Below are 21,482 nucleotides of genomic sequence, written 5' to 3' on the forward strand. Positions count from 1 at the left end.
ACACAAGGATTGGCCGAGTAGTGGATAGTGTAGAAGATAGCCATTATCTCCAAAACGATATATTTGGGTTGGTGGAGTGGGCAGTAAAGTGGCAGATGGATTTTAACATAGAGAAGTGTGAGGTCATAAATTTAGGGAGGTCAAACAGTTACAGGGGTTACACAATAAATTATGAGGGGTATGGATAGAATGGACAGGATAAAATTGTTTCCCTTGATGGAGAATTCTAGAACCAGGGGACATAAATTCAAGATAAGTGGCAGATGGTGTAGGGGGTACGAGGAAGAACTTTTTTACGCAGAGGGTAGTGGGTGTCTGGAATTCGCTGCCCATGTTGGAGGGAGAGGCAGAAACTATAAACTCTTTTAAAAAGTACTTGCATCTGCACCTTGAGTGCTGTAAGCTGCAGGGCTATGGGCCAGGTGCAGGAAGGTTGGATTAGAAAGGGCACCTGGGTGTCCTCGGGCTGGCATGGATAAGATGGGCCGAATGGCCTCCTTCTGTGCCGTAACTTTTCTATGGTTCTAAATGATTGGAGCTTGTCAGAAAGGTACCGATATTTTCCCTGTGACAGATGTTGATCTACTGGACTTGAAAAGTCAAAGATAGCCTAGATGAGGAGTTCATAAATGTTTCTGAGATAGTTTCTTGGAACAGTATGTTCTGGAGCCAAGCAAAGAGCAGCCTATATAGAACTGGTATTGTAAACGAGATGGGATTAACTGAAAACGCACATAGAAATAAGTAAGTACAATTTAATAGCCATTAAAGTAAGCGAGATTAACAATCTCATAGTGAAGGCGCCCCTAGATAGCAGTGACCATAATATGATTGACTTTTACATTCAGTTTGAGGGAGAGAGGAGTGGTCCGAGAGCATGTTTTTAAACTTAAATAAAGGCAATTATGAGGGCATGGAAGCAGAGCTGGCTAAAGTGAATTGGCAAATTAGGTTAAGGGATAGGTTAATAGCAGTGCAGTGACATACATTTAAGGGGATATTTCAGGATATACACAGTAGATACATTCCAACGACTAAGAAAAATTCCATGGGACGGACACATCATCCGTGGTTAACTAGAAAGGTTAAAGATTGTATCAAACTTAATGAAAAAGTATGTCATTTTGCAAAGATTGGTGGAGGGTCAGAAGATTGGACATAATATAAGGGATGATTAAAAGATTAATAAGGAGGGAAAAATTAGAGCTAGCCAGTAATATAAAAGCAAATAGTAAGAGTTTCTATAAATATTTTAAAAAGAAACAAGTTAACAAAGTGAGCGTTAGCTCTATAGAAAGTGAGTCTGGATAATTGATAATAGAAAAAAACAAGGAAATGACAGATGAATTGAATAGGTATTTTGCATCAGCCTTCACTGTAGAGGATACAAGTAACAACCCAGAAGTAGCTATAAATAAGGAAATGGAAGGGAGCGAGGAACTCAGGAAAATTACAATCACCAGAGAAGTGCTGCTGAGTAAATTGTTGGAGCTGCAGGCTGACAAATGCCCTGGTCCTGATTTAGTTCATCCTCAGGTCTTAAAAGAAGTGCCTAGGTTGATGCATTGGTTTTAATTTTCCGAAACTCCCTGGATTCAAGGAAGGCGCCGTTAGATTGGAAGATAGTAAATGTAGCTCCATTATTCAAAAAGGGAGGGAGACAGAAAATGGGAAACAACAGGCCAGTTAGCTTGACATCTGTCGTAGGGAATATGTTAGAAGCTATTATTCAAGGAGCTATAACAGAGCACTTGGATAAGTTCAGTGTAATCAGGCAGAGTCAAAGTGGTTTTGTGAAAGGGAAATCATGTTTAACCAACTTATTGAGGAAGTAACATATGCTGTGGTAAAGGGGAACCGGTGGATGTACTGTACTTAGATTTCCAGAAGACATTTGATAAAGTGCCACGTCAAAGGCTATTGCGGAAAATAATATCTCATAGTATAGGGGGTAACATATTGGCATGGATAAATGATTGGCTGGCTAACAGGAAGCAAAGACTAGGCATAAATGGGTATTTTTCAGGTTGGCATGATGTTATGAGTGGTGTGCCACAGGGATCAGTGCTGGGACCTCAACTGTTTATCATTTATATAAATGACTTGGATGAAGGGATAGATGAGATAGTTGCCAAATTTGCTGATGATACAAAGATGGGTAGGAAAGTAAGTTGTGAAAAGGACATCATGAGGCTACAAAAAGACATAGATTAAATTGAGTGGGGAAAGATCTGTCGAATGGAGTATAATGTGGAATTGTCCATTTTGACAGGAAGAATAAAAGAGAAGCTTATTATCCAAGTGGTGGGAGATTGCAGAACTCTGAGATGCAGCGGGATCTGGGTGTCTTAGTGCATAAATCACAAAAGGCTATGCAGGTACAGCAAGTAATTAGAAAAGCTAATAGATAGTTATCATTTATTGCAAGGGAATTGAATCCAAAGTAGGGAGGTTATGCTTCAGTTATACACAGCACTAGTGAGACTGGAGTACTGTGTACAGTATTGGTCACCTTAATTAAGGAAGGATGTAAATGTGTTGGAAGCAGTTCAGAGAAGGTTTACCAGACTAATACCTGGAATGGGCAGGTTGCCTTATGAGGAAAGATTGGACAGGTTAGGCTTGTATCTGCTGGAGATTAGAAGAGTAAGAGGTGACTTGATTGAAACATATAAGATCCTGAGGGGTCTTGAGAGGATGGATGTGGAGAGGATGTTTCCTCTAGTGGGAGAACCTAGAACTTGGGGTCACTGTTTAAAAATAATGGGTTGCCCATTTAAAATGGAGATGAGGTGAAATTTTTCCTCAGGGTCATGAGCCTTTGGAACTCCCTTCCTGAAAAGGTGGTGGAAGCAGAGCCTTTGAATATTTTTAAGGCAGAGGTGGATAGATTCTTAGTAACTAAGGAGGTGATAGGTTATCGGCGTAGGCAGGATGCAGATTTGGTGTTACTATGAGATCAACCATGATCTTATTAAATGACAGAGCAGGCTCAAGGGACTGAATGGCCTACTTCTTCTCCTTGTTCGTATGATTAGTGCGAGAAATTGGCGTCGAGGTAGAAGATCACCCATAATATAGTTAAATAGAGGAGCAGGCTCGAGAAACTGAATAGCCTATTGCTGCTTCTATGTTCTTAAATACTCAACATTGTTTAAAATTTAGGAAGAAGTAGCAAAACTCCCAGAGGCGTTTGTTCATTTATACCTGCAGAAAAGTTTGTGACCAACAGTTGAACTGGATCATACAGGAGATCCAGGCAGGATATAGGAAAATGGTTGCCAGCTTTGCAGAAACAAAATCAACATGGCTTCTACTGCAGTCACTTCTAAAGAAATATTTTAGCATTTACTCATGTTTTCTTTCCAATAGTTATTAAATTCAAATCCAGATTTAATAATGACAGAAGGCAAAAATGATGCAATAGCAGACACATGTAGTCCAATGTTCAGGTTGACTTGACAGTGGTCCTTCTCTATAATATTAATCTTGAGCAACTGGATTGATTCATCTTCTTTTGCCTTTTGTTGAATTTTTTCAAAAAGTATACTTCATTCTTTAAATTTGTAAAGGTGCTTTACATAAAAGTTCAAATTTGACATTACATAAAGTGCAGAACAGTCAGTTTCTTTCAATACAGTACAGGAGGTGCCTCACTATATTTACAATTATATGTTATATTTACAATAACCATTTGCATTTCTTGTCAAAACAATCTCTGCTGCATACAGCCCGAGATGTTTTATCTGTGCTCCAGCCCTTCGGTAGCAGGAGGGCCTAAGAAAGGTCGTCAAACCCAATTTGCCTTTAACCTATATATTTCCAAGAGCCATTAAATTTTGCCCTGGATTATTGGCCAGGATTTTGGTGGGAACCGTCGTGGGCAGGACGGAAAATTTGGTGGACCGGCCAAAGGTCCATTGACTTTGTGCAGGAATTTCTGGTCCCACGGCAGGCGGGATCGGAAAACCCCAGCCATTGTGCCTCAAGGTTTCTCCACCACCATCATTAGACTGGCATGCAGTTACCATGTTTATCCCTATCCTCTTTTTGGACAGGGGTGTAACATTTGCAATCCTCCAATCCTTTGGCACCACATTCATATCTAGGAGGAATTGTAAGATTGTGGCCACAGCCTTCATAGCTTTCTCTGTTCAACAATCCATCCAGCCTGGTTAATTTTTCTACTTTGAATACTTCTAACCTTTTAAATATTTCCTCATTCATCTATTTTTATTCTAACTTTACTACCTCCTCCAATACTGTGACGTTGGTAGCACCCTCTTCTTCCGTGAAGATAGATGCAAAGTACTCATTTAGTACCTTGGGCATGCCCTCTGACTCCACAGGACGATGTCCTAAATCGTTCCTAATTGGCACCTGTCTTCCTTTGACTACCCTTTCACTAATTCTATGTTTTTATAAAAGACATCTGAGCTTCCTTTAATGTTAACTAATCCAGTCTCATGCTCTCTTTTCCCTTCTTATTTTCTTTGTTTCGATCTCCTCTATACTCTCTTTGTACAGCTTGGTTCTCTATTGTTTTAGGATCCTTACAATTATCATAAGCCTCCTTAATTTCTCTTTTTAACCTCTATTTTTAGTCATCCAGGGAGCTCCAGCTTTGGATCCTCTTCATTAGGAGTGTTCAATGTCTTCCTCCAGCTGTATTTTTATACTTGATTGTTCCTTGTTCCTTTTCATAACTATTCTGAACCTAATATTATGATCAGTATCCTCATATGCTCCACTTGCCCCACTTCATCACTTTGATCGAGCACAGCTTCCTTCCTTGTTGGGCTGGAAAAGCATCCTATTTTAGGATGATTTAAGTCCCCTAATTATCATTACGCTATACTTCTTTTCTTTGCCTACACATTTGCTCCTCCACCTCTTTCCCACTATTCACTGGCCTGCAGTATACACCAAATGGCCTAAGAGCTCCTGTAATGTTCCTTAATTCTTACCAAGTAGCTTTGGTCTTTGACCTTTTTTCATCCCTTTCCAGTCCTGCAGCAGTCTCTTTGATCAATACTGCAACCCGCGCTCCTTTTTTATTCCTGCCCTGTCTTTCCCAAATATTTTGTAACCAAAAAAATTAAGTTCCCAATCCTTCCCTTCTTTAAGCCAGGTTATTGCCACTGTATCACAGTACCATATGGTAACTTGTGCTTGCAGCTCACCAGCCTTATTTTTCATGCTCTGTGGATTTTCACACCCATCCATTCCAAATCCATTTTCACATTCATCCCATGTAAGATTCTGTATTTTTTAACTATATTTTACTCCAATGCTATTTGTTTTTCCTACACCTCTATGCATCTTGTTTCTCCTCTCTTCATCCTGGTGTCCCTCCCAAATTAGTTTAAACCTTCCCCAACAGCACTAGTCAACCTCCCTGTGAGCACATTGGTCTCAGATCTGTTGAGATGCAACCCATCCATCTTGTACAGGTCCCTTCTCCACCAGAACTTGTCTCAATGCTCCAGAAATCTAAAACCCTCCCTCCTCCACCACATCTCCAGTCACATGTGAACTTGTTTCATCTTACTGGTATTCAACTCATCAACATATGATACTGAGATTGAGGTCTTGTATTTTGAATTTCCTCCCCAGTTCTTGAAATTAAAAATTGTTTCCCACATGGACCACTGCTTTTGCCTTTCCATTTTCCCCCACTTCAAAATATTCTGCACCCTACAAGTGATATTCTTTTCCCGGGCACCAGGGAGAGCCCAGAGAGAGGGTTGGCAGTTGCAAAAACACTTGTCTGCACACCCCACCCTTCCCCGACTACTGAATCGCTTTATAAATGCCTGCTCCTGTGTCAGTCAAAAGGTGGCACCTCTGATAGTGCAGCATCCCCTCAGTACTGCACTGGGAGTGTCAGCCTAAATCATCTGCTCAAGTCTCGGAAGTGGGACTTGAACCCACAAATTCCTGACTCAAAGACAGGAGTGATACTACTTAGCTAGGACTGAAAGAATGATCCAGGGAATACTGGGTTAATGATCCATGAAGGTTTGGTGAGCCTACAGTTATAGCAGTCTATGTAGGCCTTATCCCTGTATTTATAGAAGAACATGGAGACAGTTGAAAAGGTTTGGAAAATCAAAGAATAATGAACCCTGAATAGAGGCAATTCAGGTAAATCACTATTATAATTTGGAAAAAAGTAAAGATACATGTTGGAAGTATTTTAAGTCAGTGGGATGGATATAGGTCAATACTTAATTTGTGCAGAATCAGGGATAAGAATGGAGAACATATATTAATTGTCAATTGTGGCTCAGCTGGTAGCATTCTGAATCGGAAGTGGTGGGTTCAAGTACCACTCCAAAGACTTAAGCACAAAAATTTAACCAGCATGCCAGTGCAATATTGAGGAAATGCTGCACTGTCAGAAGTGCTGTCTTTTGGATGAAATGTTAAACTGAGACCCTGTCTGCTCTCTCAAGTGGATGTAAAAGATCCCATGGCACTATTTTGAAAAAGAGTAGAGGAGTTCTTCCCCACTGTCCTGGCCAATATGTATTCCTCAATCAACATCACTAAAACAGATTATTTAGCCATTATCACATTGCTGTTTGTGGGAGCTTATGTGTGCAATTGGCTGCCACATTCCCTACATACAACAGTGATAACACTTCAAGAGTAACATTAGCTGTTAAGCACTTTGGGATGTCCTTGAGGTTGTGAAAGCCACTATATTAAAGTTTTTATTTTTCTTTCTTAGAAAATGGATAACTTAAAGATGAATTACTTGGTAACCTATGGGATAGATTGCCACCTAGTGCACTAAACAAGTAACCTATTGAAGGCTTCAGTGAAAAATGGGTACAGCAGAGGACAAAGGATAGGTGACTGCTCTGCAACTGAACTTAAAATGTTCTGTTTAATTTCTGTCTACATGTGGAACCATGTCTGCCCTCATATTTTGTAGAATATAACATCATCTCAGTTAGGTTCAGCACACAAAGCAAATATTGTCCAGATACTGTTGGTGTCAGCAGAGTAAATGTTAGTGATTGATTTGTATTGATATATGTCATGATACTAATTAAAATAGCTTCTCAGAAGATTAGAACCAACAGAGATGATTGTTACCAGACCTGTATATAATCAGGAGTAACTGTCAGTCCTGGTGAAATAAGGGAAACCTTAAAAAAAAATGTTTATACAGTTGGAAAAATTAAATTGGAGTTAAATTCAGATTTGGAATATATGACTATGTAACTTTTTTATGAATAACCTTTTTAATAATTCAATTTCTAGGGCAATATGGTATGATCCTGTGTCTTACCCAACTTCATGGCAACTGGATCCAACAGAAGGCCCCAATAGAGAGAGGCGACGCTTACAAAGATGTTATTTGACTATACCTAATAAATACCTGCTCACAGACCGGCAGAAACCAGAGGGTAAAAAGTTGGAACAAACCCTGAACATTTTCTGACACTTCGGTCTGCTTGGATTGTCCTCAGTCTTTCTTTTTTGTTTGTTGCAGAACCACTGAAGCCACCTTTATCGTTTTTGTTTGAAGATAAATCTCATTCTTCTTTCTCATCAACTGTAAAGGATAAAGCAACAAGTGAACCTATCAGGTAACTTCACCATCTGACCAAGACTAAACAATAAGTTCTTAAACTTTTCTTGTTTAAAGGTGTTCATGTGATCTGCCTTTGTTGCTAAGAAGTCGCAAATATTAATAACACATAGTATTTATCTTTTCTTAAAAATGTGAGTTAACTTTTCCATTGGCAAGTGGGCTCTGGTTTGCCATAAAAGCAATTCCCCTTAGTTTTGCCTCTTAAGAGATAACAAAATAAATATTGATTACCAAGAAGAACTCAAGAGAATCACCTAATTTGGTCTACTGGCAACATTTCTGTACCTGCTATACTCCATATCATGGTGGCATTTGCAGTGAGAATATTGGTCATCTGACTCTCCTCATAGAACAGCAAGCGACAAATCATTAAGCCATACAGAATGGAAGGAACTAATTGCGTCAAGAATGCCTGTGCCAATTTTTTAAAAGACCTTTTCAGTTATGCCCACTATCCTACTGCTTTCCCATTGCCCTGTGAATTTTCTCCTCTATGTAAATACCCAAATACATGTGGATCCAGACAAAATAATGTTCAAATGGAAGAGGAAAAGAGGTAAATTGTTTTGCAATTATTCTGATTGATGTTGATCTCACAGAGTAATATTTTGTTTTCTCGATAGATTCATTCGCAAATGTATCAATGTTGCCCCATCTCGAGAAACGGTTGGCGAACTCCTTTTAGGTTAGTAATAATTGTGAATTCTCCACAAGTTGTTGCTAGAGCTGTGAAGAAAGATATTTAAGTTCAAGTGATGTGGGGAAATTGATGGAAATCTGTTGCCTTCCAGGGGAGTCGGGAATGTATTTTGTTGAGGATAATGCTGCTGATGCCTTCGAGCACCCTGTAAGTATATAATCTCATGTTTAAAAAGTAATCTATTAGATTCATTTTACAATGGAATTCCAAAATATTTGAAGTTCAAGCTCATGTATATAAGTGCGTTCATATTTTGTGACTTTGCTATGAGAAATATGTAGTAATTCAAGGATGCAAGTCAGAAGTGGTCTTAAGAGTCAGCATGGGATAGACATAGTGTTAAGGGCTTGGATAGGAGTGGACTTCTTGAAATGTGTGCAGGAGCACTTTTTAGGTCAATATGTAGAGGGTCCAACAAGGGATGGTGCAGTGCTGGACCTAATTCTGAGGAATGAAGCCGGATAGGTGGCTGAGATTGTGGAGGGGGAGCATTTTAGTGATAGCAACCGCAACATGGTACAATTTAAGCTTGTTATGGACAAAGAACTAGACAAGTTGCAAAAAAATGTTTTGGATTGGGGAGAGTGGATTTTTGTAAAATAAGGCAGGATCTGGCCAAGGTAGACTGGGAACAGCTACTTGAGGGGAAATCTACAGAGGAGCAGTGGTGGGGCATTCAAAAAGGAAATGGGGAGGGTACAGGCTCAACATGTTCCCTCCAGGGTGATAAGAAGGAGTAACAAGCCCAGAGAACCATGGATAACCAGAGATATTCAGGATACGATGAGAAGGATAAGAGAGACTTTTAGCAGGTACAAGGGAAGCAAATCAGCGGAGTCATTAGTGGAGTACAGAAAGTGCAGGGTGGAGCTTAGGAAAGCAATTAGGATAGCAAAGAGGAGATATGAGAAAGCTCTGGCTGGTAAAAGTAGGGAAAATCCCAAGATGTTCCATAAGTATATCAATGGGAAGAGGATAACCAGGGAAAAAGTAGGGCACATTAGAGACCAAGGGGGCAATCTATGTGTGGAGCCAGGGAACTATCAGCCAGAGAGTCTCATGTCAGCAGTAGGGAAACTATTGGAGAAAATTCTGAAGGAGAGAATCTATCTCCACTTGGAGAGGCAAGGTTTGATCGGGGATAGTCAGCATGGCTTTGTCAGAGGGAGGTCATGCCTAACAAATTTGACTGAATTTTTTGAGGAGGTGACCAGGTGTGTAGATGAGGGTAGTATAGTTGATGTAGTTTATATGGATTTCAGCAAAACATTTGACAAGGTCCCACATAGGAGACTTCTAAAGAAGGCAACTGCACATGGGATACAGGGTAATTTGATAAGGTGGATTCAAAATTAGCTTAGTTGTAGGAGACAGAGGCTGATGACAGAAGGATGCTTTAGTGTCTGGAAGCCAGTGTCCAGTGGTGTACCACAGGCATCTGTGCTGGGTCCCCTATTATTCGTCATTTATATAAATGACTTAGATCACTATGTGGGGGGTAGGATTAATAAGTTTGCAGATGACACAAAGGTTAGCTGGGTGGTTAACAGTGAGGTTGAGTGTCTTGGGCTACAGGAAGATATAGACAGGATGGTCAAATGGGCAGATAAGTGGCAGATGGAATTTAACCCTGAAAAGTGTGACGTGATACACTTTGGAAGGAGTAATTTGACAAGGAAGTATTTAATGAATGGCATGACACTAGGAAGTTCTGAGGAACAAAGGTTGGCAGAGGGGTGGGGTTGCTTTGTTAGTAAGAAATGAAATTAAATCGATAGCAAGAAACGACGTAAGGTCAGATGATGTAGAATCTGTGTGGGTAGTGTTGAGGAACGGCAAAGGTAACAAAACCATAACGGGAGTTATGTACAGGCCTCCGAACAGTCGTCAGGATATGGGGCACAAGATACACCAGGAGATAGAAAAGTCGTGTAAGAAAGGCAAGGTTACAGTGATCATGGGGGATTTCAATATGCAGGGAGACTGGGAAAATCAGGTTGGTAGTGGATCTCAAGAAAACGAATTTGTGGAATGTCTACAAGATGGCTTTTTGGAGCAGCTTGTGGTGGAGCCCAGTAGGGAACAGGCAATTCTAGACTTAGTGATGATGTGTAATGAGGCAGATTTGATAAGGGAGCTTAAGGTGAAGGAACCCTTAGGAGGAAGTGGCCATAATATGATAGAATTTACCCTGCAATTTGAGAGGAAAAAGCTGGAATCAGATGTAACGGTATTACAGTTGAATAAAGGCAATTACAGAGGCATGAGGGAGGAGCTGGCCAGAATTGACTGGGAGATGAGCCTAGTAAGAAAGACAGTGGAACAGCAATGGCAGGAGTTTTTAGGAGGAACTTGGGAGACACAGCAAAAATTCATCCCTAGGAAGAAGAAGCATACTAAAGGGAAGATGAGGCAACCATGGCTGACAAGGGAAGTCAGGGACAGCATAAAAGCTAAAGAGTAAGCATACAATGTGGCTAAGAGCAGTGGGAAACCAGGGAATTGGGAAGCCTACAAAGACCAACAGAGGACAACTAAAAAAGAAATAAGGAGGGAGAAGATTAAATATGAGAGTAAACTAGTGAGTAATATAAAAGATTACAAGAGTTTTTTTTTAGATATATAAAGGGTAAGAGAGAGGCAAAAGTGGACATTGGGCCACTGGAAAATGACGCTGGGGAAGTAGTAGTGGGGAACAAAGAAATGGCGGATGAACTGAATAGGTACTTTTTATCAGTCTCCAGGGTGGAAGACACGAGTAACATCCCCAAAGTTCAAGAGAGTCGGGGGGCAGAGGTGAATATGGTGGCCATTACCAAGGAGAAGGTGCTAGGAAAGCTGAAAGGTCTGAAGGTGGATAAATCACCTGGACCAGATGGATTACATTGCAGAGTACTGAAGGAGATAGCTGAGGAGTTAGTGGAGGCATTAGTGGTGATCCTTCAGGAATCACTGGAGTCAGGGAGGGTCCCAGAAGACTGGAAAATCGCTAATGTAACCCCCCTGTTTAAGAAGGGAGTGAGGCAAAAGATGGGAAATTACAAGCCGATTAGCCTGACCTCGGTCATTGGTAAGATTTTAGAGTCCATTATTAAGGATGAGATTTCAGAATACTTGGAAGTGCATGATAAAATAGGGCAAAGTCATCAAGGGGAAGTCATGCCTGACAAATCTGTTAGAATTCTTTGAGCAGGTAACGAGTAGGTTGGACAAAGGAAAGCCAATGGATGTTATCTACTTGAACTTCCAGAAGGCCTTTGACAAGGTGCCGCACAGGAGGCTGCTCAGTAAGATAAGAGCCCGTGGTGTTAGAGGCAAGGTACTAGCATGGATAGAAGATTGGCTGTCTGGCAGGTGGCAGACAGTGGAGATAAGGGGGTCCTTCTCAGGATGGCGGCAGGTGACTAGTGGAGTTCCGCAGGGGTCAGTGTTGGGACCACAACTTTTCACTTTGTACATTAATGATCTAGACGAAGGAACTGAGGGCGTCCTGGCTAAGTTTGCAGATGATACAAAGATAGGTGGAGGGACAGGTAGTATTGAGGAGGCGGGGAGGCTGCAGAAGGATTTGGACAGGTTAAGAGAATGAGCAAAGAAGTGGAAGGTGGAATACAACATGTGGACGTGTGAGGTCATGAACTTTGCTCAAGAGAATAGAGGCATAGACTATTTTCTAAATGGGGAGAGAATTCAGAAATCTGGAGTGCAAAGGGACTTGGGAGTCCTAGTCCAGGATTCTCTTAAGGATAACTTGCAGGTTGAGTCGGTAGATAAGAAGGCAAATGCAATGTTGGCATTTATTTTGAGAGGACAAGAATATAAAAACAGGGATATGCTGCTGAGGCTTTATAAGGCTCTGGTCAGACCACATTTAGAATATTGTGAGCAATTTTGGGCCCCTTATCTCAGGAAGGATGTGTTGGTCCTGGAGAGGGTCCAAAGGAGGTTCAGGAGAACGATCCCAGGAATGAAAGGCTTAACATATGAGGAACGTTTGAGGACTCTGGGTCTATACTCGATGGAGTTTAGAAGGATGAGGGGGGATCTGATTGAAACTTACAGAATACTGAAAGGCCTGGATAGAGTGGACGTGGGGAAGATGTTTCCATTAGTAGGGGAGACTAGGACCCGAGGGCACAGAGTAAAGGGATGACCTTTTAGAACAGAGATGAGGAGAAACTTCTTTAGCCAGAGAGTGGTGAATCTATGGAATTCATTGCCACAGAAGGCTGTGGAGGCCAGGTATTTAAGACCGAGATAGATAGGTTCTTGATTGGTAAGGGGATCAAAGGTTACGGGGAGAAGGCGGGAGAATGGGTTTGAGAAACTTATCAGCCATGATTGAATGGCGGAGCAGAGTCGATGGGCCTATGTCTTATGGTCTTATGGTTTTCATTGGAGCAGAGAAAACTGAGCTGCGACCTGATCGAGGTGTACAAGATTATGAGGGGCATGGATAGGGTGCAGCTGTTCCCCATAGTTGAAGGGTCAGTCACAATGGGACATAAGTTCAAGGTGAGTTGCAGGAGGTTTTTGCGGGGGGATGTGAGGAAAAACTTTTTTACCCAGAGGGTGGTGACAGTCTGGAATGTGCTGCCAGAGAGGGTGGTGAAGGCAGGTTGCCTCTCATCCTTTAATAAGTACCTGAATGAGCGCTTGGCATGTCATAACATTCAAAGCTATGGGCCATGTGCTGGTAAATGGGATTAGTTAGGTAGGTCAGGTGTTTCTCACGTGTCAGTTCAGACTCGATGGGCTGAAGGGCCTCTTCTGCACTGTGTGATTCTGTGACTCAGTGATTGTTCTATACCCCCACCTCTAATTTGGAAGGATATGAGTTTTCAGCTCCATAACAGACTTGAGCACAAACTGTAAAGCTGACACTTCAGTGCAGTACTAAAGGAGTACTACATTGACCAAGTTGCTGTCTTTCAAGTGATATTATTCAGGAGAACATAAAATACTCTACATATTCTTGTGTTCTCTTTTCCTAATTTGTTGGCCATGAAGTATCTGAAGATATCCTGACGAAATTAAATGATCTATATAAATGCAAGTTCATTCTTTCTTACTCTGTATTAATGAAACATTATAATTTCTGCCCATCAAACTGTTGTTTTACAGAGCACTGCAGTGGAAACAGAGCCAGCTTCATTCTCCTGGACATATGAAGAAATTAAAGAGGTTCACAAGCGATGGTGGCAGCTGCGTGACAATGCCTTGGAAATTTTCCTAACGAATGGCAGAACTCTTCTTCTGGCATTTGACAGCACAAAGGTATTGGATTCATTTTCATTTTATTCTTTCATTTTATAAATGAGAGGCAGAAAGGAAGACATCAGTGGCATTTTTTTCACCATTCACGTACTCACTCTCCTATCTTTTCTACAAGGTAGTGATTCTTAGCTGAGATGAGATCCTATAAGTACAAGGGCCTTTTGTTATCCCACTCAGTTGGCTGTTGAGATGTGTACCTTTATAGTAAACATCAGGCTAATTGACTGCTGCAAGCATCAGATCTGAGCTCTTTTGTCACCTTATCTCATGGCCATTTGTGAACTTCTGACAGGAGATGGTGAACAGAAATCAAAGAACCCTGGCTGATTTTCTCTTCCTAATTTATATTTTCAAGGTCAATTGTGCAATATTGCTATTGCCAGGATTGCTACCAGCAATCTCGGGGCTTGAACCTGCCATCTTTCTGACCTGTATGGCTCAGTTACTCTTTTATTTCCAGTAAATTAGAATTCTGTCAAGACGTTAGAAATAAGTAAAAGACTACTAACCAATAAAATGCTGTTCAACTCCATTGACTAAGTTCATGCAATCTGATATTCCTCACTATATAAAGCTGCTGGTCAAAAGTTTGGTGGCTAGATTGGCACCAGTTGATAGCATTAATAGAAAATGACAGTTGGATTCATCAGGTTATGAAATCCAGCAAAGCTATAAACATAAAACGTATGAGAATTTTACTGTCTCTTATCCTGCTGAGTTGCTGATTCTTGCCATCAGTGCGCACACACAACTGTTTCGTGCCACTTGTCTACCTTCTGAATCATGGGAATAATGTAAGGCACCTGGAAAACTGGATTCTCCATTATAAGATAGAGGGTGTGGGCATGGTACCCTCGGTCCTGAAAGAATTTGGACAACTTTAGAATTCTCCATCCATCCTGAACAGTGAGCTCAATAGAAAACTAATAATCAGTTAACTTTTCCAGCTGATAATCTGTACGTTTTAAATAGGTATGCTTTCGGGACTTGTATTCCTGCTTATACCAACTCTCAAAATATTATAGAATCATAGAAGTTTACAGCACAGGAAGAGGCAATTGGACACATCACGTCTGTGTCAGTTCTTTGCTGGAACAATCCAAATTTATTCTTCTGCCCTGCACTCTCCCCACTGACCCATATTCCCTCTGTTGCAAATATTTATCAGTTTCAACTCAACAGTGGATAATAGTCACCCCCTCAACTTGTCAGCTGGAGAATTTTATCATGAGTTTTGCAAAGTGAGTCTCCCAGATTATTGCTAACATTGTTGATGCTTCATCTGAATTATTTACAAATGCTTACGGATCGAATCTCTCCTAACGGTGTTGTGTTGCATACTGATTGATTTATAAAGCTGTTAATAGTTGTCATGTTTATTAATTGGTTGTTCGTGCAGTTAATTCTGTTCCTTCTTCCTATGTAGGTTCGGGATGATGTTCATCAAAACATCCTCACTTCCAATCTACCAAATTTATTAGAATACGGAAACATTTCAGCTCTCACCCAGTTGTGGTGCTCAGGGCAGATAACCAATTTTGAGTATTTGACTCATTTGAACAAACATGCAGGTCGCTCCTTCAACGATCTCATGCAGTATCCTGTTTTTCCTTTCATACTGAGTGACTATTCTAGTGAAACAGTCGACTTAAATGAACCAGCAATTTACAGGTAAAGTTTGAGCTTTTTATGCAGATTTTGTAGAATATCATGCACCTTTTGATAAATTTGACCACCTGCTATGAGACCTAATCCAATGTCAGTCCTGAATGTAACAGTGACACTGGATAATTCATAGCGGGATGGGATAGTGTCTGATTTATTTCCCCCCCACCCTCCCATGGTGTCAGGAGAATCAGGAATTTGCTGTGCTTGGGAATTGCCAAATATAAAGATAATTTAACTTCCTTTTGGAGGCTTTTTTCTAATCTGCATGCAATTTGTTTCACTCTTTTCAGAAATCTTCTGAAACCTATAGCTGTACAGTCCAAAGAAAAGGAAGATCGATACGTGGATAACTATAAGGTTAAAATAAATTAATGAGCTTTCATGTTTGTTATATTGAAAATTATTATTCTGATTTTTTTTAAAGTAGGTTGCCGAGAAATGTGTTTTATCATCTTAAGCTCCTTGTGTCATTCACCAGGTACTCCTAGGTCAAATGCAGCACAATTAGGTGCGGCGCACAGCTCCTGCTTCCCTCTGCTGTACCCTCTATCCTTTTTTTTTCTATTTTCCAGTTGAGACCCCATAACTCAATTTCCCAAAAGACCTTTAGCGTAATCAGAAACCCCATCAGTCTAGGCTGAATTTGAATGCAGACCCAAGTTTGAAAGGTCAACTTGCTCGCCCACTACAGCTGTCCAAGAAGTGGGCTCACCACCACCTTCGCAAGGGTAGTTACAGATGAGCAACAAATGCTTGCTTTGCCAATGACATGCACATCCTATGAACGAATATTAAAAAAATAGCGTCCCCATTTTCCACCTCATTGTCCATTGTATGTGTGCACGGTGACTGGATTTGAAACGAGTGTCAAATCTTGCACTACATGTTAAACCATTTTCACAGGCACAGTATCAAAATTCATTTATAGCACAGACACAGAAAAAAAGGCTCAGGATTTGAAAGGTCCATTGAATGTTTTGACTCTAAGTCAGCAAAAACACACAAAAAAATTACAGCAAAATTCTTGGCAAAAGCAGATGGGTGAATCTATCCTCCACAAACCCTTTATGACTTGGCTGCAGAAACATTTTAAGCTGAACATTAAAAGCCTCCTGATGCCTGTTTATTAATAATTATTAATGTTCTTTGTAGTTCTTGGTCTAAAAAAATAGATTGGGCCAGAATTGGGGTGCGCAAACCAGGTCATGCATATGCTGCACCTGCCTAAGGAGGCTGGCAGAAGGACTGTGACAAATTGGTCTGTCTCCCTCTTGAATGGTAGTGATAAGTTGCGGGCAACTATCATGGTGACAGACCACAGCTCATGAGTGGGAGCAGGGGAGTAGAATGAGATTGGTCAGCTGGAACTGGATTGGTATTCAAAAAGGGAAGGAAAGAGAAAACAGGAAACTAGAAACAAGTTAGCCTAACATCATCCATCAGGGAAACGCTCATAACTTAGAAAATCTTTATATGATTTGGGAAAGTCAACATGGTTTTATGAAAGGGAAATCAAGTTTGACAAATCTATTAGAGTTTTTACCTCTGCCACTGAAAATGAGGGGAGGTAATGTTTTTGTCCCTGTTTGTTAGTCTGTTTGGCTGTACACAATAAATCTCAAAAATTAATTAATATATTTCAGCTGTGAAACTTGGTACACTGATCGAGTATGACCTAAGAAAGAACAGATTAGTTTTTGGTAAAATTGTGGATCTGGATCCTGGAATTTTTTTATAAGGGGTCTGTTAACAGGGCGAATTGACAATTTTAAAACTTAGAATGTTATTGATTGTTTTGGAATGTTGCGGATTGTCAACACCTGATTTATGGGGCAAAACAATGGGTTGAATGGCCTCCTGTGCTATAATAATTCTGTGAAAAGATCAGCTGGAAGTGCATAAGTGTTATAATGTAGTTTAAAACTGAGTTAACACAGCATGTCGGAGGTATGTGCTTTACTGAGTACTCTCTTCACTTGTTTGAGGATGCAGTTAGCAGGGTAGATGAGGGGGAACCAATAGCTGTAGTATATTTGGATTTTCAAAAGGCATCTGGTAAAGTTGTCACACAAGATAATGGCCCATAGTGTTAGGATTAGTTAAAGGATCAGAAAAAAGGATGTTAATAGTGGGCTACGGCAAGGATCAGTGATATGACCGCAGCCTATTTACAATCTATATTATTGACTTAGATGAAGGGACCTAGTGTATATATTCAAGTTTGCCAAAGTAGGTTGTAAGGAGGAGGGCACGAATATTGACATTCTTAGATGTGAAGGTTGTCAAATGAGGAGAGATTGAGCAAAATCAGCCAGTACAGTCTAGAGTTTAGAAGAATAAGAGGTAATCTCTTTGAAACATATAAGATTCTGAGAGTGTTATAGTATAGTATAGATGCCAGAATAGAACAGCATAGAACTAGGGACCATAATCTCAAGATAAGGGGTAAGCCATTTGGAACTGAAATAGGGAGAAATATCCTCACTTAGAGGGTAGTGAATATTTTTAATTCTCTACCCCAAGGGCCATGCATGATGTTCAGTATATTCAAGGCTGAGATCAATAGATTTTTGGACTGTAAGGGAATCAAGGGATATGGGGATCAGGTGGGAAATTGGGATTGAGCTCAAAGATCAGTCATGATCTTATTGAATGGTGGAACAGGCTTAAAGGACTGTATGGCTACTCCTGCTCCAATTCCTAATGTTCTCCTAGCTCCATGTTCAGCCAAGTGAAAAATGTTATTTTTAACTTTTTGCTTGCAGCTTCAAGTGGTTCCTTTTAAAGATAGCTGGTTTGGCTGCTTTTTTAAGGAAACTGACTGCAGCACACAGCATACACTGTTCATTCTGCAACCAGTTTCACAAAAAGCTTTCAAATGGGGTTATTGCCTCTCCCTGATTTGCATAGGCAATGGGACTGAACATCAGTATCTGGTGGGGATCCTAACAGTTGTGGCACATACCTGGTGTGGAATGAGTGCAGGCACACCACATGACTCTTTGGCACTTGTTTATCGCCTGATTTTTCAGTTTCTAGGATGATGTAACAGGTTTGCAGGTTTTTATTAATCTGCTTTCTATTCACCAGCAGTCTCACCGATCACTCAATGTGGTTAAACAAATGTGATTTTTCTTTCATGTCAGTATCTAGAGGAGGAATATCGTAAAGGTGCTCAAGAAGATGATCCAATGCCACCTGTACAGCCGTATCACTATGGTTCTCACTACTCAAATAGTGGAACAGTCTTGCACTTCCTAGTTAGGATGCCACCATTTACCAAAATGTTTCTGGCTTATCAGGGTAAGATCTATTGAACTAATGAATGGTTACTGCTCATCTTAAGCGCTGCAGTGCAGGATTTTCTAATTGCCATGCTTAAGATGGAAATAACAACATGCAGTTTAGTGTTGCCTATTAATATTTGGAAACCTTGTAAGCATTAAAAAATAAATTAGAAATATGCAAGAATGTGTCCTAGACCTCAACAGCATTAATGAGAAAATTAACTAGGGAATTTTTCATGCTCTGTTTCTAAATTATCTAGTGGTGTTGGTTGTAAAAAAAAAGTACATCTACTTTTGCTTTCTGTTTTGAAGCTTTGCATCACTACCAAAATAAATTCTGTAAAACGAAAGTATAAACAAAGTAATTTGTTGGATATTGATGACAGTGGTTTTACCTGACTGATTCTGCAAAATCTTCAGTTCTAGAATTAAATCTAAATTAGTTCCTGAAGTGTTCATAGAAGTGCAAAATAGTACATTTTGGTAGGAAGAATGAGGAGATTCTATATAAACTAAATGGTGCAACATTAAAGGAGATGCAGAAACAGATTTAGGTGTTCACATACATAAATCTTTGAAGATCTCAGGACAAGATGAGAAGGCTGTTAAAAAGGCATATGGGATCCTTGGCTTTAAAAATAGAGGAATAGAGTACAAAAGTTGAGAAGTTATGCTAAACCTTCATAAATCACTGGTTAGGCCACATCTGGAGTATTCTATCCGATTCTGGGCACAAAATCAAGGATGCGTTCCAGTACAGTACTGAGGGAAGCACTGCAGTGTCAGAGGTGCAGTCTTTCAGGTGAGACATTAAATCAAGGCCCCATCTGCCTCCTGGGTAGATGCAAAAGATCCCATGGCACTATTTTGAAAAAGACCAGGGGAGTTATCCCCGGTGATCTAGCCAATATTTATTCCTTAATCAACATCACAAAAAGCAGATTATCTTGTCATTATCACAATGAGGGGTGATCTTATTGAAACATGTAAGATTCTGAGGGGGCTTGATGGGTAGATGCTGAAAGGATGTTTCCCATTGTGGGAAAATATAGAACTTGGTGGGGGGAGCACAGTTTAAAAATAAAGCACCTCCCACTTAAGATAGAGATGAGAATTTTTTTTCTGAGGGTCGCTTGTCTTTGGAATTATCTCCCCCAGAGAACAATGGAGGCTGGGTCATTGAATATATTCAGTCCTGATTTGGACAGATTTTTGATCAACAGAGGGAGTCAAGGGTTATGGAGGGCAAGCAGGAAAGTGAAGTTAAGGCCACAATCAGGTCAGCCATGATTTTATTGAATGGTGGAGCAGGCTCTAGTGGCTAAATGGCCTACTCCAACTATTTTTTATGCCCTTATTTCTGTTGATTGGAATTTACTTAATACAAATTAGCTTCCATGGGCGGAATTTTGCACTTGGTGGGCGTGCGGGCCTCACCGGCTCGGTGGCAGGCGGACAGCCGACCCCCGCCACCAAAACGGGGCCCACGACCATTTTGAGTGGGTGGGCCAATTAAGGTTCGCCCAGTGGCCTGCCCGACAGGAAGTGTTATGCGCTTCCTGTGCAGGGGGTGGGTGGAAGGATTCCCCATTTGTCAAATTGTGCTCTTTCGCGCATGTGCACGAAAGGGCGCACTGCTCCCTGAGACCAAGTGCTGTCTCAGGGAGATTACTGACAGATTAAAAAAAACACCAAAAATAGAAAAATGTTAAAATTATTAACATGTCCCCCTCATGTGACAATGTCACATGAGATGGGACATGTTAATAAGAAACACATTAACTTTATTAAACTTTTTTAAGAACGGACATGAAACCTCATCCCACTAATGGATGAGGTTTCATGTATTACCAGAAGCCCGCTGGGGATCCTGGCCTGCCTGCCAGCCTTAAGCTTGGATGGGCAGGTCTTTAACAATCTTAATTAACCTGTCAATGGCTTATTTGACTATTGACAGGTTGGCGGGTGGACAGCTGATTTCGCTGTCCGCCTGCCTTCCTGAAAATTTAAAGGGACTGGGTGTTCTTCCCGACGTCATCCCGCGTCATTTTCCCGTTGGCGAGCCCATCCCCAAATCGCCGACAGGAAAATCCTGGCCCATCTTTCTTACTTTACAACAGTGACTACTCTTCAGAAGTACTTCTGTAAAGCACTTTAAGATGTCCAGTGGTGCAAATGCAAGTTGTTCCTTTTTATATGACAATAACCCTGAATTGTATTCTCTGTGTTTAGATCAAAGTTTTGATATCCCAGATCGAACATTTCATTCCATGAATACTACCTGGCGCCTATCCTCCTATGAATCCATGACTGATGTGAAGGAGCTCATTCCAGAATTTTTTTACCTTCCAGAGTTCTTAGTCAATAGAGAAGGTATGCCCATTATAAATGTATATTTCACAATGAACCTATTTACTGGTATGGTTATTTGTGGAAATGAGTGCAATATTGATCTCTCTCACCTTAATGTTAGACTGTTTTATCTTTTTGCAATGCTCACATAGCTTATTGAGTTTCTAGTCAGCATTAGGACTTAGAAGCCAAATTATACAGGCAAATTTCAAGAACAAACTTTACCTCTTAGGCAAAAATGTATTGATGGTCAGGAAAATCTGGCAAAGCCTTCATGTTTAAATCTTTTGTCACGATAAGGGTATGCTATGACTAGTATTTAATCAGTGCAAAACGAGTAATTAAGCAGCACGGAGTCTAGCTCTGCAGACCACTGCTTCAAAAAAGCACTTAGGAAATTTGGTGAGTGAGGGAACTTGGCCAGGTGAGGGAAGAACTGCTGTTCTGCTTTTTTACAAAATAGAGTGGCCTGAGAGTGGGAGACAGCTAGACCTGGTGAGTAGCTGCTAAGCGTTACTAAATAATAGTCTAGAAAGTAAAGGCACTTCATTCCCGTGGAATGTATATCCTGTGCCATGTGTGAAATCCT

General features: G+C 40.6%; 1 protein-coding gene across 4 annotated transcripts in view; it reads left to right on the top strand.

Moving 5' to 3' along the window:
- lyst (lysosomal trafficking regulator) overlaps positions 1-21,482 on the top strand; it is a 364,467-nt gene that overhangs the window by 302,120 nt on the left and 40,865 nt on the right. For all 4 annotated transcript variants that reach the window (XM_041187582.1, XM_041187584.1, XM_041187583.1 and 1 more), the window contains 9 exons: positions 7,276-7,421; positions 7,508-7,604; positions 8,233-8,294; positions 8,401-8,456; positions 13,434-13,586; positions 15,013-15,257; positions 15,545-15,611; positions 18,401-18,557; positions 20,774-20,914. In XM_041187582.1, coding sequence (XP_041043516.1) covers positions 7,276-7,421; positions 7,508-7,604; positions 8,233-8,294; positions 8,401-8,456; positions 13,434-13,586; positions 15,013-15,257; positions 15,545-15,611; positions 18,401-18,557; positions 20,774-20,914 — 1,124 coding nt within the window. The remainder of the gene's footprint in view (positions 1-7,275; positions 7,422-7,507; positions 7,605-8,232; positions 8,295-8,400; positions 8,457-13,433; positions 13,587-15,012; positions 15,258-15,544; positions 15,612-18,400; positions 18,558-20,773; positions 20,915-21,482) is intronic.

The sequence above is a fragment of the Carcharodon carcharias genome, chromosome 5 (assembly GCF_017639515.1).
Source record: "Carcharodon carcharias isolate sCarCar2 chromosome 5, sCarCar2.pri, whole genome shotgun sequence".
Classification (NCBI taxonomy): domain Eukaryota; kingdom Metazoa; phylum Chordata; class Chondrichthyes; order Lamniformes; family Lamnidae; genus Carcharodon; species Carcharodon carcharias.